The sequence below is a fragment of the Salvelinus namaycush genome, chromosome 16 (assembly GCF_016432855.1).
Source record: "Salvelinus namaycush isolate Seneca chromosome 16, SaNama_1.0, whole genome shotgun sequence".
Lineage (NCBI taxonomy): Eukaryota > Metazoa > Chordata > Actinopteri > Salmoniformes > Salmonidae > Salvelinus > Salvelinus namaycush.
The window spans coordinates 34,252,881-34,268,643 of record NC_052322.1 but is presented as its reverse complement, the minus strand read 5'-3'; the positions used below and the strand labels follow the sequence as shown (position 1 = coordinate 34,268,643).

General features: G+C 47.1%; 1 protein-coding gene across 1 annotated transcript in view; it reads right to left on the bottom strand.

Moving 5' to 3' along the window:
* LOC120061640 (serine/threonine-protein kinase WNK2-like) overlaps positions 1-15,763 on the bottom strand; it is an 88,321-nt gene that overhangs the window by 17,241 nt on the left and 55,317 nt on the right. Inside the window, exons 8-16 of the mRNA XM_039011541.1 lie at positions 12,676-12,943; positions 12,316-12,435; positions 11,932-11,939; positions 10,962-11,900; positions 8,449-10,005; positions 7,074-7,235; positions 5,793-6,305; positions 1,337-1,666; positions 337-386 (exon numbers count right to left, since the gene is read on the bottom strand). Coding sequence (XP_038867469.1) covers positions 337-386; positions 1,337-1,666; positions 5,793-6,305; positions 7,074-7,235; positions 8,449-10,005; positions 10,962-11,900; positions 11,932-11,939; positions 12,316-12,435; positions 12,676-12,943 — 3,947 coding nt within the window. The remainder of the gene's footprint in view (positions 1-336; positions 387-1,336; positions 1,667-5,792; positions 6,306-7,073; positions 7,236-8,448; positions 10,006-10,961; positions 11,901-11,931; positions 11,940-12,315; positions 12,436-12,675; positions 12,944-15,763) is intronic.

Here is a 15,763-nt window from a genome sequence, read left to right as displayed (position 1 = left end):
TCTATACTATAGTGCTAGACAACGGAACAGCTCAGAACACATGCCCAGAAAACCAGGCTGCATTCCCTGCGGTACACAACACTCAATCCCTCTGTTCATTTCATTCATCAACCACCACATCCTGCATCACAACAAGCCTGGGCAACACAAGCGCTCTGCTAGCACTCTCCAAAACCACAAGTGAGGTCTATGGGATGCCCGTTGCTAAGCAACTACCACTGATGCCCCACCACCAAACCTCTTACTATAGTTGTTAGATTACCCTCATCCTGAGAGAAGAGGATGATCGGCATCACTGAACAAGTCTCCTACCACACCACCAAATAGCCATCATACCTGTCGTAGGAGTAGCTGGCCCCTGAAGCTTGCATCTCTGCACCAGGATCCTGCAGACAAATCAAACAAAGTGAGTACAACAGGATGACGGGCTGTTCATGCTGTGAACAGAGGGTGGGAACATTAGCTAGGTCATTGGGGCGGCAGGGTAGCCTAGTGGTTAGAGTGTTGGACTAGTAACCGAAAGATTGCAAGTTCAAATCACCGAGCTGACAAGGTACAAATCTGTCGTTCTGCCCCTGAACAGGCAGTTAACCCACTGTTCCTAGGTCATCATTGAAAATAAGAATTTGTTCTTAACTGACTTGCCTAGTTAAATAAAGGTAAAATAAAAAAATGAACAGAGATGAGGGAGAGTTGTGGAATATTAGGTTTCTACAACGTGTAAAAAGCACCATTTCCTATTATCATTGACCTCCTGAAAAGAAACTATCCTTTCTTTGTGCCCACAAATGTTTAGATATACTGGTAAAGTTACCAGGTTGTAAGCTAGTTAGCTAATGAGATAACGTGACTGAATAAGGTGTAAACAAATGGTTATTGGCTCGCGAGTAGTTTTAGAATGGCCCTCGTCATGGTTTACGCGTGATAATATGGGTACAACTTTTGAACGGTTTGGGCTAGAACTAAGCCTGTTTTAATTGTAGTAATCGTGGAACCACAACGGTCACGAATCTGCACTTTTTCTTTAGGGTACTCAAACAGGGCCACCGCAAAGCCTAATCATTACAACAATTATAAGCTGGGCGATGTTCTTTCTCTAGGCTCACTGGTGCTCCAAAATTAAAATTCCAGGTCGCACAGCTAAATATTTTAGGAGCATATGCAACCAAAAGGCACAATTTAACCAATGTATGGTTGGGGAGGATATTTGGTGTGCAGGGATATTGGTGATCTTGTTTGAGGGACAGGTAGAGGGAGGGTCGGAGGGGCTGAGAGGGGATATTTGAAGGACTTGGGGGGGGGGGGGGCGCGTATAGGTCAGGTCAGTCCTCCATACCTCCAGATTGGACTCTGTTAGAGGCTGTGCCGAGGTGACCGTCGTCCCTGTGCTGGCACTGGCCTGGTTCTGCTGTGTCAAGCTGGTGCTGGCAGGCCCAGGTCCTGCTGTCTGGGAGCCTGGTGGCTGTGATGCTGGAGCCAGGGGTTGGCTCTGGTCCTGGCCTAGTGCCTGACGCCGAGACAGGGTTTGGCTGAGGTTCTGGTCAAGCTGGGCTGCGGCAGTGACTGTGCCCCTGTCCGACCCACTATGTATGGGAGAGGAGAAAACTGCAGGATGGGTAGGCTGGGAGGGGTGGCCTAGATCTGGAAGCTGGGTCTGCTGCTTGACCTGTTGAGGTAGGGAGGAACACAAAGTATATTATAGTAGGGGACGACGCCACATGAACACGCAAAAATACACACAAAAAGAATAGCTAGGTATGGAAAAACAGATACGGTTCCCGACTCCAGTTATACCACAAAAACCTTGGTTAAATTCCAGCCCTCTTACGGTGCCTTCAAAGTATTCATACCCCTTGACTCTTTCCACATTTTGTTGTGTTACAGCCAGTATATAAAATGGATTAAATTGAGATTTGTTTTCACTGGCCTACACATAATATCCCATAATGTCAACATGGAATTGTTTATAGACATTTTTACAAGCTAATTAAAAATGAAAAGCTAAAAATGTTGATTCTAAGTATTCAATCCCTTTGTTATGGCAAGCCTAGATAAGTTCAGCATTAAAAATGTGCTTAATAAGTCATAATACGTTGCATGGACTAACTCTACGTCCAATAATTGTGTTTAACATGATTTTTGAATGACTTCCTAATCTCTGTACCCCACACATACAGATAATTGTAAGGTCCCGCAGTCAAACAGTGAATTTCAAACACAGATTCAACCACAAAAGACCAGGGAGGTTTTCCAATGCCACGCAAAGAGCACCTATTGGTAGATGGACACAAATAAAAAAAGACATTGAATATCCCTTTGAGCACGGTGAAGTTAATTACACTTTGGATAGTTTATCAATACACTCAGTCACTACAAAGATACAGGCGTCCTGTCTAACTCAGTTGCAAGAGAGGAAGGAAACCACTCAGGGATTTCACCATGAGGCCAATGGTGACTAAAACAGTTTGAGTTTAATGGCTGTGGTAGGAGAAAACTGAGGATGGCTCAACAACGGTGCTGTAGGTGTCCTGGAGGGCAGGTAGTTTGCCCCGGGTGATGCGTTGGGCAGACCGCACCACTCTCTGGAGAGCGCTGCAGTTGCGGGCAGTGCAGTTGCCGTACAAGGCGGTGATACAGCCTTGTAAAAGTTTGAAGGTTTTAGGGGCTAAGCCAAATTTCTTCAGCCTCTTGAGGTTGAAGAGGTGCTGTTGCACCTTTCTTACCACACCGTCTGTGTGGCTGGACCATTTCAGATCATCAGTGATGTGTACGCCAAGGAACTTGAAGCTTTCCACCTTCACTGCGGTCCCGTTGATGTGGATAGGGACGTGCTCCCTCTGCTGTTCTTGTCCACATTTAAGTCATTTAGCAGACGCTCTTATCCAGAGCGACTTACAAATTGGTGCATTCACCTTATGATATCCAGTGGACCAACCACTTTACAATAGTGCATCTAAATCACGTTCGGCTCCTTTGTTTTGTTGACGTTGAGTGAGAGGTTATTTTCCTGGCACCATTCTCCCAGGGCCCTCACCTCTTCCCTGTAGGCTGTCTAGTCATTCTTGGTAATTAGGCCTACTACTGTTGTGTCGTCTGCAAACTTGATTATTGAGTTGGAAGCGTATGTGGCCACACAGTCATGGGTGAACAGGGAGTACAGGAGGGGGCTGAGCACGCACCCTTGTGGGGCCCCTGTGTTGAGGATCAGTGAAGAGGTGTTGTTTCCTACCTTCATCACCTGGGGCTGGCCAGTCAGGAAGTCCAGGACCAAGTTGCACAGGGCGGGGTTCAGACCCAGGCCCCCGAGCTTAATGCTGAGCATGGAGGGTACTATGGCATTGAATGCTGAGCTATACTCAACGTACACCATTCTTACATAGGTATTCCTCTTGTCCAGATGGGATAGGGCAGTGCGATGGAGATTGTATCGTCTGTGGATCTATTGCGGCAGTAAGCAAATTGAAGTGGGTCTAGGGAGTCAGGTAAGGTAGAGGATCCTTAACTAGCCTTTCAAAGCATTTCATGATGACAGAAATGAGTGATATGGGGCGATGTTCAGTTACCTTTGCTTTCTTGGGTACAGGAACAATGGTGGACATCTTGAAGCAAGTGGGGACAGCAGACTGGGATAGGGAGAGATTGAATATGTCCTTAAAACACTCCAGCCAGCTGGTTTATGCATGCTATGAGGATGCGGCTAGGGATGCAGTCTGGACCGGCAGCCTTGCGAGGGTTAACCCACGTCGGCCACAGTCAAGGAGAGCAAACAGTCCTTGGTAGCGGGCCACATCGGTGGCACTGTGTTATCCTCAAAGCGGGCAAAGGTGTTTAGCTTGTCCGGAAGCAAAGACTGTCCGCAACATGGCTGGTTTTGCAGTCCGTGATTGCCTGTAGACCCTGCCACATACGTCTCGTGTCTGAGCCATTGAATTGGGACTCCACTGTCTCTGTACTGATGTTTTGCCTGTGATTGCCTTATGGAGGAAATAACTAGACTGATTGTATTTCGGCCATATTCCCATTCACCTTGCCATGCTAAAATGCGGTGGTAAACACTTTCAGTTTTGCGCCAATACTGACATTTATCCAAGGTTTTTGGTTTGGGTAGATTTCAATAGTCACAGTGGGTACAACATCTCCTATACACTTCCTGATGAACTCCGCCACCGTATCCGTGTATTCGTCAATGTTATTCTCAGAGGCTACCTGGAACATATCCCAGTCCGCATTATCAAAACAATCTTGAGGCATGGATTCCGATTGGTCAAACCAGCGTTGAATAGAGATGTGCCATCTCTTTGCACACTCTTGGCATTCTCTCAACCAGCTTCATGAGGTAGTGTTAAACAAATCAAAATACATTTGAGATTCTTCAAAGTAGCCACCCTTTGCCTTGACAGCTTTGCACACTGTTGACATTCTCTCAACCAGCTTCATGAGGTAATCACCTGGAATGAATTTCAAATAACAGATGTGCCTTGTTAAAAGTAAATTTGCGGAATTTCTTTCCTTCTTAATGGGTTTGAGCCACTCAGTTGTGTTGTGACAAGGTAGGGGTGGTATACAGAAGATAGCCCTATTTGATTAAAGACCAAGTCCATATTATGGCAAGAACAGCTCAAATAAGCAAAGAGAAAGGACAGGACCATTACTTTAAAAACATGAAGGTCAGTCAATCCGGAAAATGTAAAGAACTTTGAAAGTTTCTTCAAGTGCAGTCGCAAAAACCATCAAGCACCATGACGAAACTGGCTCTCATGAGGACCGCCACAGGAAAGGAAGACCCAGAGTTACCTCTGCTGCAGAGGATAAGTTCATTAGGGTTACCAGCCTAAGAAATTGCAGCCCAAATCACAGAGTTCAAGTAACAGACCGCTCAACATCAACTGTTCAGAGGAGACTGCGTGAATAAGGCTTTCATGGCCAAATTGCTGCAAAGAAAACACTACTAAAGGACACGAATAATAAGAGACTTGCTTGGGCCAAGAAACACGAGCAATGGAAATTAGACCGGTGGAAATCTTTCCTTTGGTCTGAAGTCCAAGTTTCAGATTTTTGGTTCCAACCACCGTGTCTGTGAGACACAGAATAGGTGAACGGATGATCTCCACGTGTGGTTCCCACTGTAAAGCATGGAGGAGGTTTGATGGTGTGGGGGTGCTTTGCTGGTGACACTGATTTGTTTAGAATTCAAGGCACACGTAAACCAGCATGGCTACCACAGCATTCTGGAGCAATACACCATCCCATCTGGTTTGGGCTTAGTAGGACTATCATTTGTTTTCAATAGGACAATGACTCAACACACCTCCAGGCTGTGCAAGGGCTATTTGACCAAGAAGGAGAGTGATTGAGTGCTGCATTAGATGACCTGGCCTCCACAATTACCTGACAATTAGCATATGTGGGAACTCCTTCAAGACTGCTGGAAAAGCATTCCAGGTGAAGCTGGTTGAGAGAATGCCAAGAGTGTGCAAAGCTGTCAAGGCAAAGGGTGGCTACTTTGAAGAATCTAAAATATATTTTCATTTGTTTAACATATGATCCCATATGTGTTATTTAATGTAGAAAATACCTTGAATGGGTAGGTGTCCAAACTTTCGACTTGTACTGTATGTAAATTATATATGTATGTATTTCATTTTCAATACATTTGCAAAAACTGATGGGGTATTGTCTGTAGATGGGTGAGAAAAAACATCTATTTAATCCATTTTGAATTCAGGCTGTAACAACAAAATGTGGCATAAATGAAGGGGTATGAATACTTTCTGAAGGCACTGTATATTTACCTGTCTTAACGGCTGAGAGCTGTGCAGAGCAAGCTCAGGTGCAGCGGCAGGGTGTGAGTATGTGGGGTGTGTGTTGTGTTGAACAGGTAGGGGTAGGGAAGAATTGTCTGGGTTCATGTGGTGCGTATTCTGCAGTTGTGTGTTCTGTTGTCCAGGGAGTGAGGCAGGGTGTGAGTGAACAGGGTGTGTGTGTGTCATAACACTCTGTTGCAAAACAGCAGGGTACATCTGCAGGTGCTGTGGCAGTGTGGGTGTTGCCATGGCCAGCAGGGTTGTGGGTGAGGGTATCAAGGACACAGAGGTGGGTGGCACCAGAGCGTTCCCTATATGCAGGGGGGCAAGGGGCGAGACAGAGGGGGGCAGAGTGGCAGGCTGGCCTGGGGAGAGGTAGAGAGGGGGCAGAGATGGGGCAGTGGAGGAGGGGTAGGACTGGGGAACAGGGCAAGGGTGAGGGTAGGAGTCATATCCAGCCAGAGGTGTCACCACTTGGATGTTGGGATACGGTGAGGGAAACTGGGAGGAGAAGAAAAGGGTAGAATATGAAAGCAACCAGAAACCAGGGTCTGGAGTATGGAACCCAATGGTGTTTCCAGTTATGTTCCATACTGCAAACCGATCAGGCAAGCAAAAGGCAAGAAAATACCATATTCCCAATATAGTGCACAGCTTTTGACAAAAGCACTGCACTATATGAGGTATAGGATGCCATCAGACAAAGAAAGAGATACCCCAAGCTATACTCAACTAAGGACCAAAGTCCTCTCAGCTTGAGGAGGTCAACAGTTAAAAAAATATATACAGTACCAGTCAAAAGTTTGGATACCTTCTCATTCAAGTTTTATTTATTTTTTTCACAATTTTCTACATTGTAGAATAATCAAACTATGAAATAACATATGGAATCATGTAGTAACCAAAAAAAAGTGTTAAATCAAAATATATTTTAGATTCTTCAAAGAAGCCACCCTTTGCCTTGAAAGCTTTGCACACTCTTGGCATTCTCTCAACCAGCTTCACCTGGAATGCTTTCCCAACAGTCTTGAAGGAGTTCCCACATATGCGGAGCACTTGTTGACTGCTTTTCCTTCACTCTGCGGTCCAAATAATCTCAACCCTTAAATGAGTAGATGTCCAAACCTTTGACTGGTACTGTACTTTAGTGGCCAAATGTAATTAGCACATCTACGTACATAGAGTTGGCTACATACAGTACGGTACCAAAAAAAGTGAATAAAGGACAATCCATCCCTGGTAGCAGTGAAAGTGAAATGGAGGGGTTACCTGTGAAAGGTGTGTTGGTGGAAGAGAAGTGGACATCTGTAGTGGCTGCAACTGCAGAGGGTCAGAGGCCTGAGCCAATGGCTGCTGAGGAGGCAGTGCCTGGGCAGGCAGACTAGATAATGATTGGTGGTGCTGGGGAAGGCTTTGACCCCCAGGAACATTCTAGAGACAGAGTACAAGAGAGCGAGCGAGAGAACAAGAGCGAGAGAGAACAAGTGGGGTGAGGGGTCGGTCTCCGGTTACATCTCTCAATTGGATATCTGCTTTTCCTGCTATTGACCCAAACAGAATCAGGCTCATATTTCCCATCCTGTCCTTGGAGTCAGCCAGCATGTGGCTGTTACTGCAGCACACTCCACAGACACAGAACAGGCCCGAGGGACTGAGGAGCTGGCAGATGCAACGGATAAAAACATTATTGTTTTCATTATAGTTCCCATTATGTCTCCGTTTGTCCACGCTCAGATTAAACTCCTACTACTTGCTCTGTGATTGACCAAACGTCCTCATCCCAGGAGCACCTAAACAACCCCAACGTCCTCATCCCAGGAGCACCTAAACAACCCCAACGTCCTCATCCCAGGAGCACCTAAACAACCCAAACGTCCTCATCCCAGGAGCACCTAAACAACCCCAGCGTCCTCATCCCAGGAGCACCTAAACAACCCCAGCGTCCTCATCCCAGGAGCACCTAAACAACCCCAGCGTCCTCATCCCAGGAGCACCTAAACAACCCCAGCGTCCTCATCCCAGGAGCACCTAAACAACCCCAGCGTCCTCATCCCAGGAGCACCTAAACAACCCCAGCGTCCTCATCCCAGGAGCACCTAAACAACCCCAGCGTCCTCATCCCAGGAGCACCTAAACAACCCAAACGTCCTCATCCCAGGAGCACCTAAACAACCCCAACGTCCTCATCCCAGGAGCACCTAAACAACCCCAACGTCCTCATCCCAGGAGCAACACACAGGCAAACCAACAGTATTGTCATAACTAAACATTGTTCATCTGACACAAAGGACGTACAGTGCATTTGTTTTCTCTTCCTCCGACAGTGTTATTTAGGTGATTTTGACAGTGTGTATTGAGACGAAGGGAGATCTACCTGGTTCAGAAAAGCTGGGTTGTAGAGATAGAGTTGGTACTATGAGAAATGAAAACACAGGGTCAGAGAACTGAAACTTTACTCAAAGGGGAGCACTGTACTGGGCAGTTACTCTCCACCAGGTTAGCTTTGGCCGGGGAGAGGTAATTACTTTTGCCCAACTACATATCGATCCCTAGCCTTAAGCACTCCATGAAGAGAACGGCTCAGGTTGAAATTGGGCAACTTGCTAAGTTACTGAAGACTCCTTCAACTTCATATTGAACTCACCTGCTGGCCTGGGGATAGTGGGGCCACCTGGGCCTGGCTGTGCTGTGCAGTAGTCCCAGTCTGTTGTTGCACTATGGGGGCCACTGGGTAGGTCTGTGGGTCTGCGGCCTGCTGTGGAGCCTGAGCAGATGGATAGGCCTGACCCATCACACTGGGTTGGAGTGATGTGTAGCCTTGCACCGTTGCAGCTTGTGTGGCTGAGGGTGGGTAGCTCTGTGAAGCAGCCTGTTGTATGTGTGGGGCTGTGGGTGGGTAGCTCTGTGAAGCAGCCTGTTGTATGTGTGGGGCTGAGGGTGGGTAGCTCTGTGAAGCAGCCTGTTGTGTGTGTGGGGCTGAGGGTGGGTAGCTCTGTGAAGCAGCCTGTTGTGTGTGTGGGGCTGAGGGTGGGTAGCTCTGTGAAGCAGCCTGTTGTATGTGTGGGGCTGAGGGTGGGTAGCTCTGTGAAGCAGAGTTCTGTTGCCCCATCAGGGGTACAGAACTGGGGTAACTCTGGAGGGTTGAACCTTGCTGCACAGTATGGGCAGGTGACTGGTAGCGCTGGACAACTGGAGCCTGTTGGACAGTAGGCTTAACCAACGGCTGGCTGTGTTGGGGTAGGGGGACTTGCACAGTCTGTTGGCTGTGCTGCATGGGACTATCCTGTTGGACAGCGGTCTGTGCCATTTGCTGGATGTGTTGCTGCTGAATGGGGACCTGCACCGTCTGCTGTCTGTGATGCATGGGACTAGACTGGCCAAGCTGCAGAATGGAAGGCATGGCTTTGTCTGAGAGGCTGTGTGGGGCTGGGCAAGGCTGGACTGGGGGAGGCACAACAGAAGCTAGAGGTTGTGTTGCTACACTGGGGGTCCAAGTAGGGAGACTGGGTATAGGTACTGTGTGGACCACAGTTGGGGCTACAGATGCATAACTCTGTGTGGGTGCAGTCTGTTGGAGATGCCCCACTGGAGCGGAGTAGTTCTGTGCAGCTGGTTGTGAGGGTTTTGTTGCTGCTGCTATGGTAGCTGCCAATACAGTCTGTTGGACAGACAAGGCTGCTGTTGCTGAGAAGCTTGCTGTTGTTGGGTTTTGTTGCAGAGTTGGAGCTGCGTAGCTCGCTGCAGTTTGAGTCAGCTGTTGCAGAGCAACATAACTCTGTGGAGTTGGTGTCCTCTGGATTGGCATTGTTGCTGCTGTGTAGCTTGCTGCTGCGGTGTGTGGCTGCTGCGGGGGCATGGTTGTCGCTGAAAAGCTTGCTGCAGGCTGTTGAAGTGGTACATTTGCAGTTGTATAACTTTCTGCTGTTGCGGTCTGTTGCTGAGGTGGAGCTGGGTAGCTCTGTCCGGTATGATTCTGTTGCAGAGGAATGTTTGATGCCGAGTAACTTGCTGAAGCTGGGGTGTGTTGCAAAGCTACAGCTGAGAAGCTGGCTGTGGTGGGTGTCTGTTGAATGACCTGGGGAGCGGTGGGGTAGCTGTGGCCAGGCTGGAGGTATTGCAGGTGGGTGTGCAGGGCCGGGGCGGAGGCAGGCTGGCTCTGGAGAGACGCATGGTTCTGGAGCAAGGTGTGCACAGCACTGGACTGAGAGGAGAGAGAGACATGTTAAAGGACAAAGACACATTGGGGGCGCTTTTAGGCCCTCGTTTCAATGTACTGTATTTGACAGTGACGTAAAATATTTCTGAATGAACACATCTAAATATCTGAATCTACAAACTTGGAACAATATAGATAGACATCCTCTACAAGAGAAAAACCAATATGAGCCAAAACAAATACACAGGATGTCAATGATAATGAGCGGCTGAAGGATTAAAATAAAGTTTAAAAAACAAACAGACAATGGCAGGGTTAACAGAAGAGGCAGCAGGTGTGCACTACAATAAGGAGGTATGGGAAAGGGAAGAGGGGATATGGGAGGTTAGAGGGGACACAGCAACATTCATTCCCTTGGTTTGCAGCAGCCATCTGTTCATTCAGAGGACGTTCCATGGGTAAGTTGATATGAGCGTGTGTAGAAGGATGGGTTTTACATTCTGGCATTCGGTCAGTAAAGCAGAAAGAGAAGACATTAACAAGCCAGCTCAAGTTGGCAGCGGGTTAGAGAGTTAGTCAGTCAGCAGTATCTATGGTCCTCGAGAGAACCAGCTTGTCCCAAAGCGCACCAGTAGAACCATGGACTTCTATGGTAGTTTGAAGCTGAGCGGAAGAGAGAGCAGGGTCCAGTCCCATGACAGCACTAAAACAGAGCCCCTTCTACAGGTCTAAGCAGGGAGTGAAGTCTACAGGAGTCAGCTCTACAGGTTGAGCTGAGGGTATCTCAATAGTCTAAAGTAACTTCCTCTCCTCACCTGCTTTACCACATCTGCACTGACATCAAGGAATTGGACAGATGAAAGCAAATTCATTGTTGGCATCTACCATATTACTTTCACCTATCCTTTGTTGTCTGTTCAGTGCAGATGAATGAAAGACACTGAGCGAAAGCTACTTTAGACTATTGTGAGATGCAGCCCTAGTCACCCTGTGTGACCTACCACTCCCGGGGGCCCGGTGGCTCGGTGGTCCCCAGCGCAGTAGCTGGCCCTGCGGTCCTGTGTGGGCCTGGCCAGAGGTGGTGTAGTGTGGCCACCACTGAAGCTGCCTCTCTGGGGTAAGTTCAGACTCCCATCCCCATAGTTCTTGGCAGGCTGCTGGGCTGCAGGTAGGTGGAGGAGGGAGGGTTGGCCCTGGTTGGATAGGGTGGTTTTACGGCTGATGATGTTCATCAGGTTCTGTTGTAGTAAGAAGAGGTCAGAGCAGTCACTTCCTATTTGACCTTTCACCCCTCCTGACCCTGCAGTTGTCGCTACCCCACAGGGGTGTGGTGGAAAGGGAAAGGAGATGTGCTGCTGCTTGTGCCACCCTTCTTGTGACTTCAGCAGCAGAGAGAAGCAGGCCTGGCAGAGGTGCTTTCTGGGTGCGCCTTGGTGGTAGTGGTGATGGGCAGAGTTTAGACTCAGCAGAGTGCTGAAGTCCGAATGCCTCCTCCCACCTGATACAGATTTAACCCTGCTCGCATTGGTGGCTTCCAATGTCTGGGATTCCACAGAAGAGTCACTATGACGCCGGGCCTCAGAGTGTGTGGGGTCAGGGAGGGCCAGGAGGAGGGGGGCAGGCAAAGCACTCGGAGAAGGGAAGCCGTCCTCTGCCTCGGAGCAGAACTCAGAGGGACTGCTCTCTGTTTGGTTGTCTGGTGATGTGGGGGCAGGACTAGCAGCTCTCTGTGGGCTGCAGGGCCCAGAGGTCAGAGGTTGCAGGAGCATATGAAGAGTGACGTTGTTGCCCCTTAGAGTGTCAATGACAGAGGCACTCCCTCTCCTTGCCCCTGCTCCTACCCCCACTCGGAGCTCTGGCCCTAGGGCTCCTTTCCACCCCTCGCCCTTTTCACAGGAGCGGGGGCGTGCTGAAGCCAAATACAGACCACTGCGGTGACGCTGAGCCCATACAGGGACCCACAGGCAAAACATATGTTACTCAAAACACAATCAAAAACAGATTGAAGAAATTCGACACATACACAATAAAAACATGAAAATGGAATAGGGTGGAGATTAATTTGAGAATTCTGAGCAAATGAGCTGCAGTGACTCTTTAGGTTGGGCATAAACATAAATGTTCCTATGTTATTACATTTGTAATAAAATGAGGATCCAAATGTGTGTGCGCATATGCCACATACATATGCATGTGATGGGTATTACTGTGCAAATGAGGATGTACTTTATGTGCACGTGCTCAGTGTGTGTAGAGTGAATGTATGGTATGTCCTGTGTGTGTATTAGTGAGGTACATTTATGATAATGACCCTGTGTATAGTGCACGTGCCCTAGGTGCGAGTGTGTGTGGTACAGACCTGCTGCGTTGCCTTGGTGATGGGCTCCACTAGGGACTGGTAGAGGACATTGTGTTGGCTGCTGTGGGAGTCAGAGTACACAGCGGAGCCCAGGCCGCTGTCAAACGTACTGTCTGCTACAGACATACAAAGATTGGGGGTTAGTCTTTACACACAAAGGAGACTGAGCGAGAGAGCTTACTCAGACACAAACAAGCACTAACCACCGTATAATAGAAACTCTGTCAAAGACTAATTCCACCGCGTGACACAGAGAGCACGGTGTCAAGTGTATGTGACAGGAGGAGGTGTAAGTCTTGTGGGATTTCACTCGTTGCATGTCATTCCGCATGATGTGTGTGTCAGTGGTGTCTCACATGTGACAGAGGTGGCGCTGGCTGGAAGGTTACACAGCCTGGCGTGCTGGTCTGCCTCTGGCTCCAGCAGAGGGGGCTGTACTGCCTGTGTAGCCCCAGCAGAGGCCCCCTGGGCCGGGGTTGACTGGGCCCCGAGTCCTGCCTCTACGTCCACTGGGGGTCCTGCCAATACGGACCTCTCTCTCCTCCATTTGATCAGCGCTACACGGTCTCGGATAGACTTCCCCACGATCTTAGCATCACTCTCATGGAAGAACCCAGATTCCACCTATCGGGAGAGGAGTGTAGGAAGAAGAGTATTTTTAGAGTCAATGTGTTAGCGGAAGAGGAGAGAAAACAGGAGAGAGATGGGAGGAGGGAGCAGGAAAGGGAAGAGATGGAGAATCTATTTTGAGGAAGGGGGGATTTTTTAAAATTCTGTCAGCAGCTGGGTTCAGAGGGTTCAGACAGAATAGTCTGCCTCTGTGTAGAATACGACAGGATACAGGACAGGTGCATTTAAACCAGGGGGTAGGCAACTAGACTCAGCCGCGGGCCGATTTTTATTGTAGAAAATATTTGTGGGGCTGGAACATAATTATAATAATTTGTACACTGCAAATTGACCACAACCCAAACAGTAGTACTGAGCGATTAACCGAAATGTCCGTTATTTTTCATTTTTTAAACAACTCATTGACTAACATCGTTTTTTCCCCCCTTCTGTGCGCTCAATGCACAGTTTCTCTAGAGATAAATTCAATCAAGCACAAACTGCGATGTAGTAGGAAAACGTGGCAATTTACTACAAAGGCCATAATCCATTGCGCACCTACTTGTCCAGTCTGGATTTATTTTACGCCTCCTACGTAAAAGACAGAAGAATGCGCGAACGAAAGAGAACTCGAAGCAACTGCTCTCTACGTGAAAATACATGATCTAAGTGATTGATAGTTGGTATTCAGCAGTCATAAAAGTATGCCTTATTTACTCTGAAGAACTACTAAAATAGTGATTTTGTCAGACAGCAGCTCTATAGAGATGAGGACTTATAAAGAAATAAGTCTTAAAATAAAACAAATGTAATGTACACAACTGGAATATTTGAAAGTAATGTGAATAAATAGTAAATAGGTAGTAACGGGCAGTCACTACCATCATGGGACTTTTGTTTTATTCTGTGTTTACAGCATTCAACTCACATAACACTTACAGAATTTCATGTTAATTTGTTGGGATACTTGGGAACAGATTTCCTAATATATATATATATTTTTTTGCTGTTATCATTTACTAAAAACTTTGTGGGGGCCTGCGGGCCACCTGTTGCCAACCCTCTATTTAGACCATGGAAGATATGGAAGGCTAAAATAAGGAGTTATTTTTTTAAAGGAGGTTTGGAATTAAAGGACTCATTAATAGGAATCATGGCCTGCCATAAAACGTTTCAAAAAGCTTTCTGTTTTGGCACAGGCGGGCAAATGTATTTATTTCATTGAGTACAAGTCCCATATCTTTAACACGATAATTTTGCTTTTAAGACCTTTGTTCACAGTAATTTAAGATGAAGTCATTTAATTAACAGAAAACTGAATAAAACCTGTCATAAACCATGTCCTGAATAAGAAACTTAAGGAGCTCTGAGTAGCAGAGTGCATGACCGGAGACAAGAGCCCCGTCGATAAAGAAACTACATCTTCCATGATGCCTGTCTGTAGAGAAATTAGTCATCGTAGTGTGACAAGGGGTGATTGGAGATGGAGCGTGCAGGCAGTGCATCCTCATTGTACTGTGGGCCGCATTCTCCCCCTCACCTCCAAAACGACTGTTACAGCTGGACCAAAATTCCCCCAGCATGGGGAGATGTCAGGATAGAGGGATGCAAGCAGGACAGCTTGCTGTCTGACAAAATAATCGATGACCCTGATTCTCAGTAACACTAAGCACTGCAGCTGGACCCATTCACAATGGAAATGAACACTCACGACAGCCTGGCCCGTTGACAAAAGGACAGCTTAACAAACTGAACACACACAAAACTATGGTCAAGCACACACAAACCCAAGCCTGTCCCAAACACAAATAGCCTACAGGGTCAAATAAACACTCTAGAATCTATTCACAGCTTAAAAACACCATAGAGTAACTCATGAGCTCACTAATACAAAACACAGACAACCATAAAATGCAGGTCACCCAGACATGGTCAAACAATGACAATGGTTAGTGGATGTTCTTCCTGACTTGATGGAATAGACAGTGATGCTGAGGCACGAGAAGAGAGATTCAAACTAGGCACATCTCTGGTGACCATCACAATGAGATATGAAGAATACAAATGAAGTCTGCTCATGGCCGTTTTGAACAGTCGGTACACAACATAAGAGGACAAACAGATGGAGTTAATCCAGGCCAAAATAAAGACAAAGCTTCTTCCTTTTCTACAATTAACACCAGAGGTAAACATGACCAAAAGTATGTGGACACCTGCTTGTCAAACATCTAATTCCAAAATGAAAGACACTGAGCTCGTCAGTAAAGCATTCTAATGCCAATGTTTGTCATGTTGTTTGCATGGCTGTGTGCTTGATTTTATACACCTGTCAGAAACGGGTGTGACTGAAACTGCCGAATCCACTATTCTACTTTTACACTCTATAACCCTCTTTGACATCTGCAAGCATCCAGTGAGACAATTTCTAGTTTCACTAGAGGCAGTGTTTTAGCCCAGTGCTCCTCAACTTGGTATAAAGCCCATACCTGCTTTCACTTAAACAGCTTGGACAGAGGCTGAAATAAGTTAGATGTGGGGTCTGAGAACAATCTACAGGTGAAAACAGTAGCTAGGTCCATCAGAAATATAAAACCACACCAAGGGTCTGAGCACTCTAATCTTATCGCTGGGTTAATTAAGTACAGAGAGAGACATATATGCTGCCTCTCTGGCCCAGTGTTTTGTCACAAGGCATGACCAGGTCTTACCTGATGGTGGATATTCCTTGGAAAAAAACATGCAAACAGAAAGAAAAAAAGAAAACCGCAATCATTGGACTCCTGGAAGTACAAATCGTATCACTGCCAATCTGCATGAGGGCACATTCCCTGATGA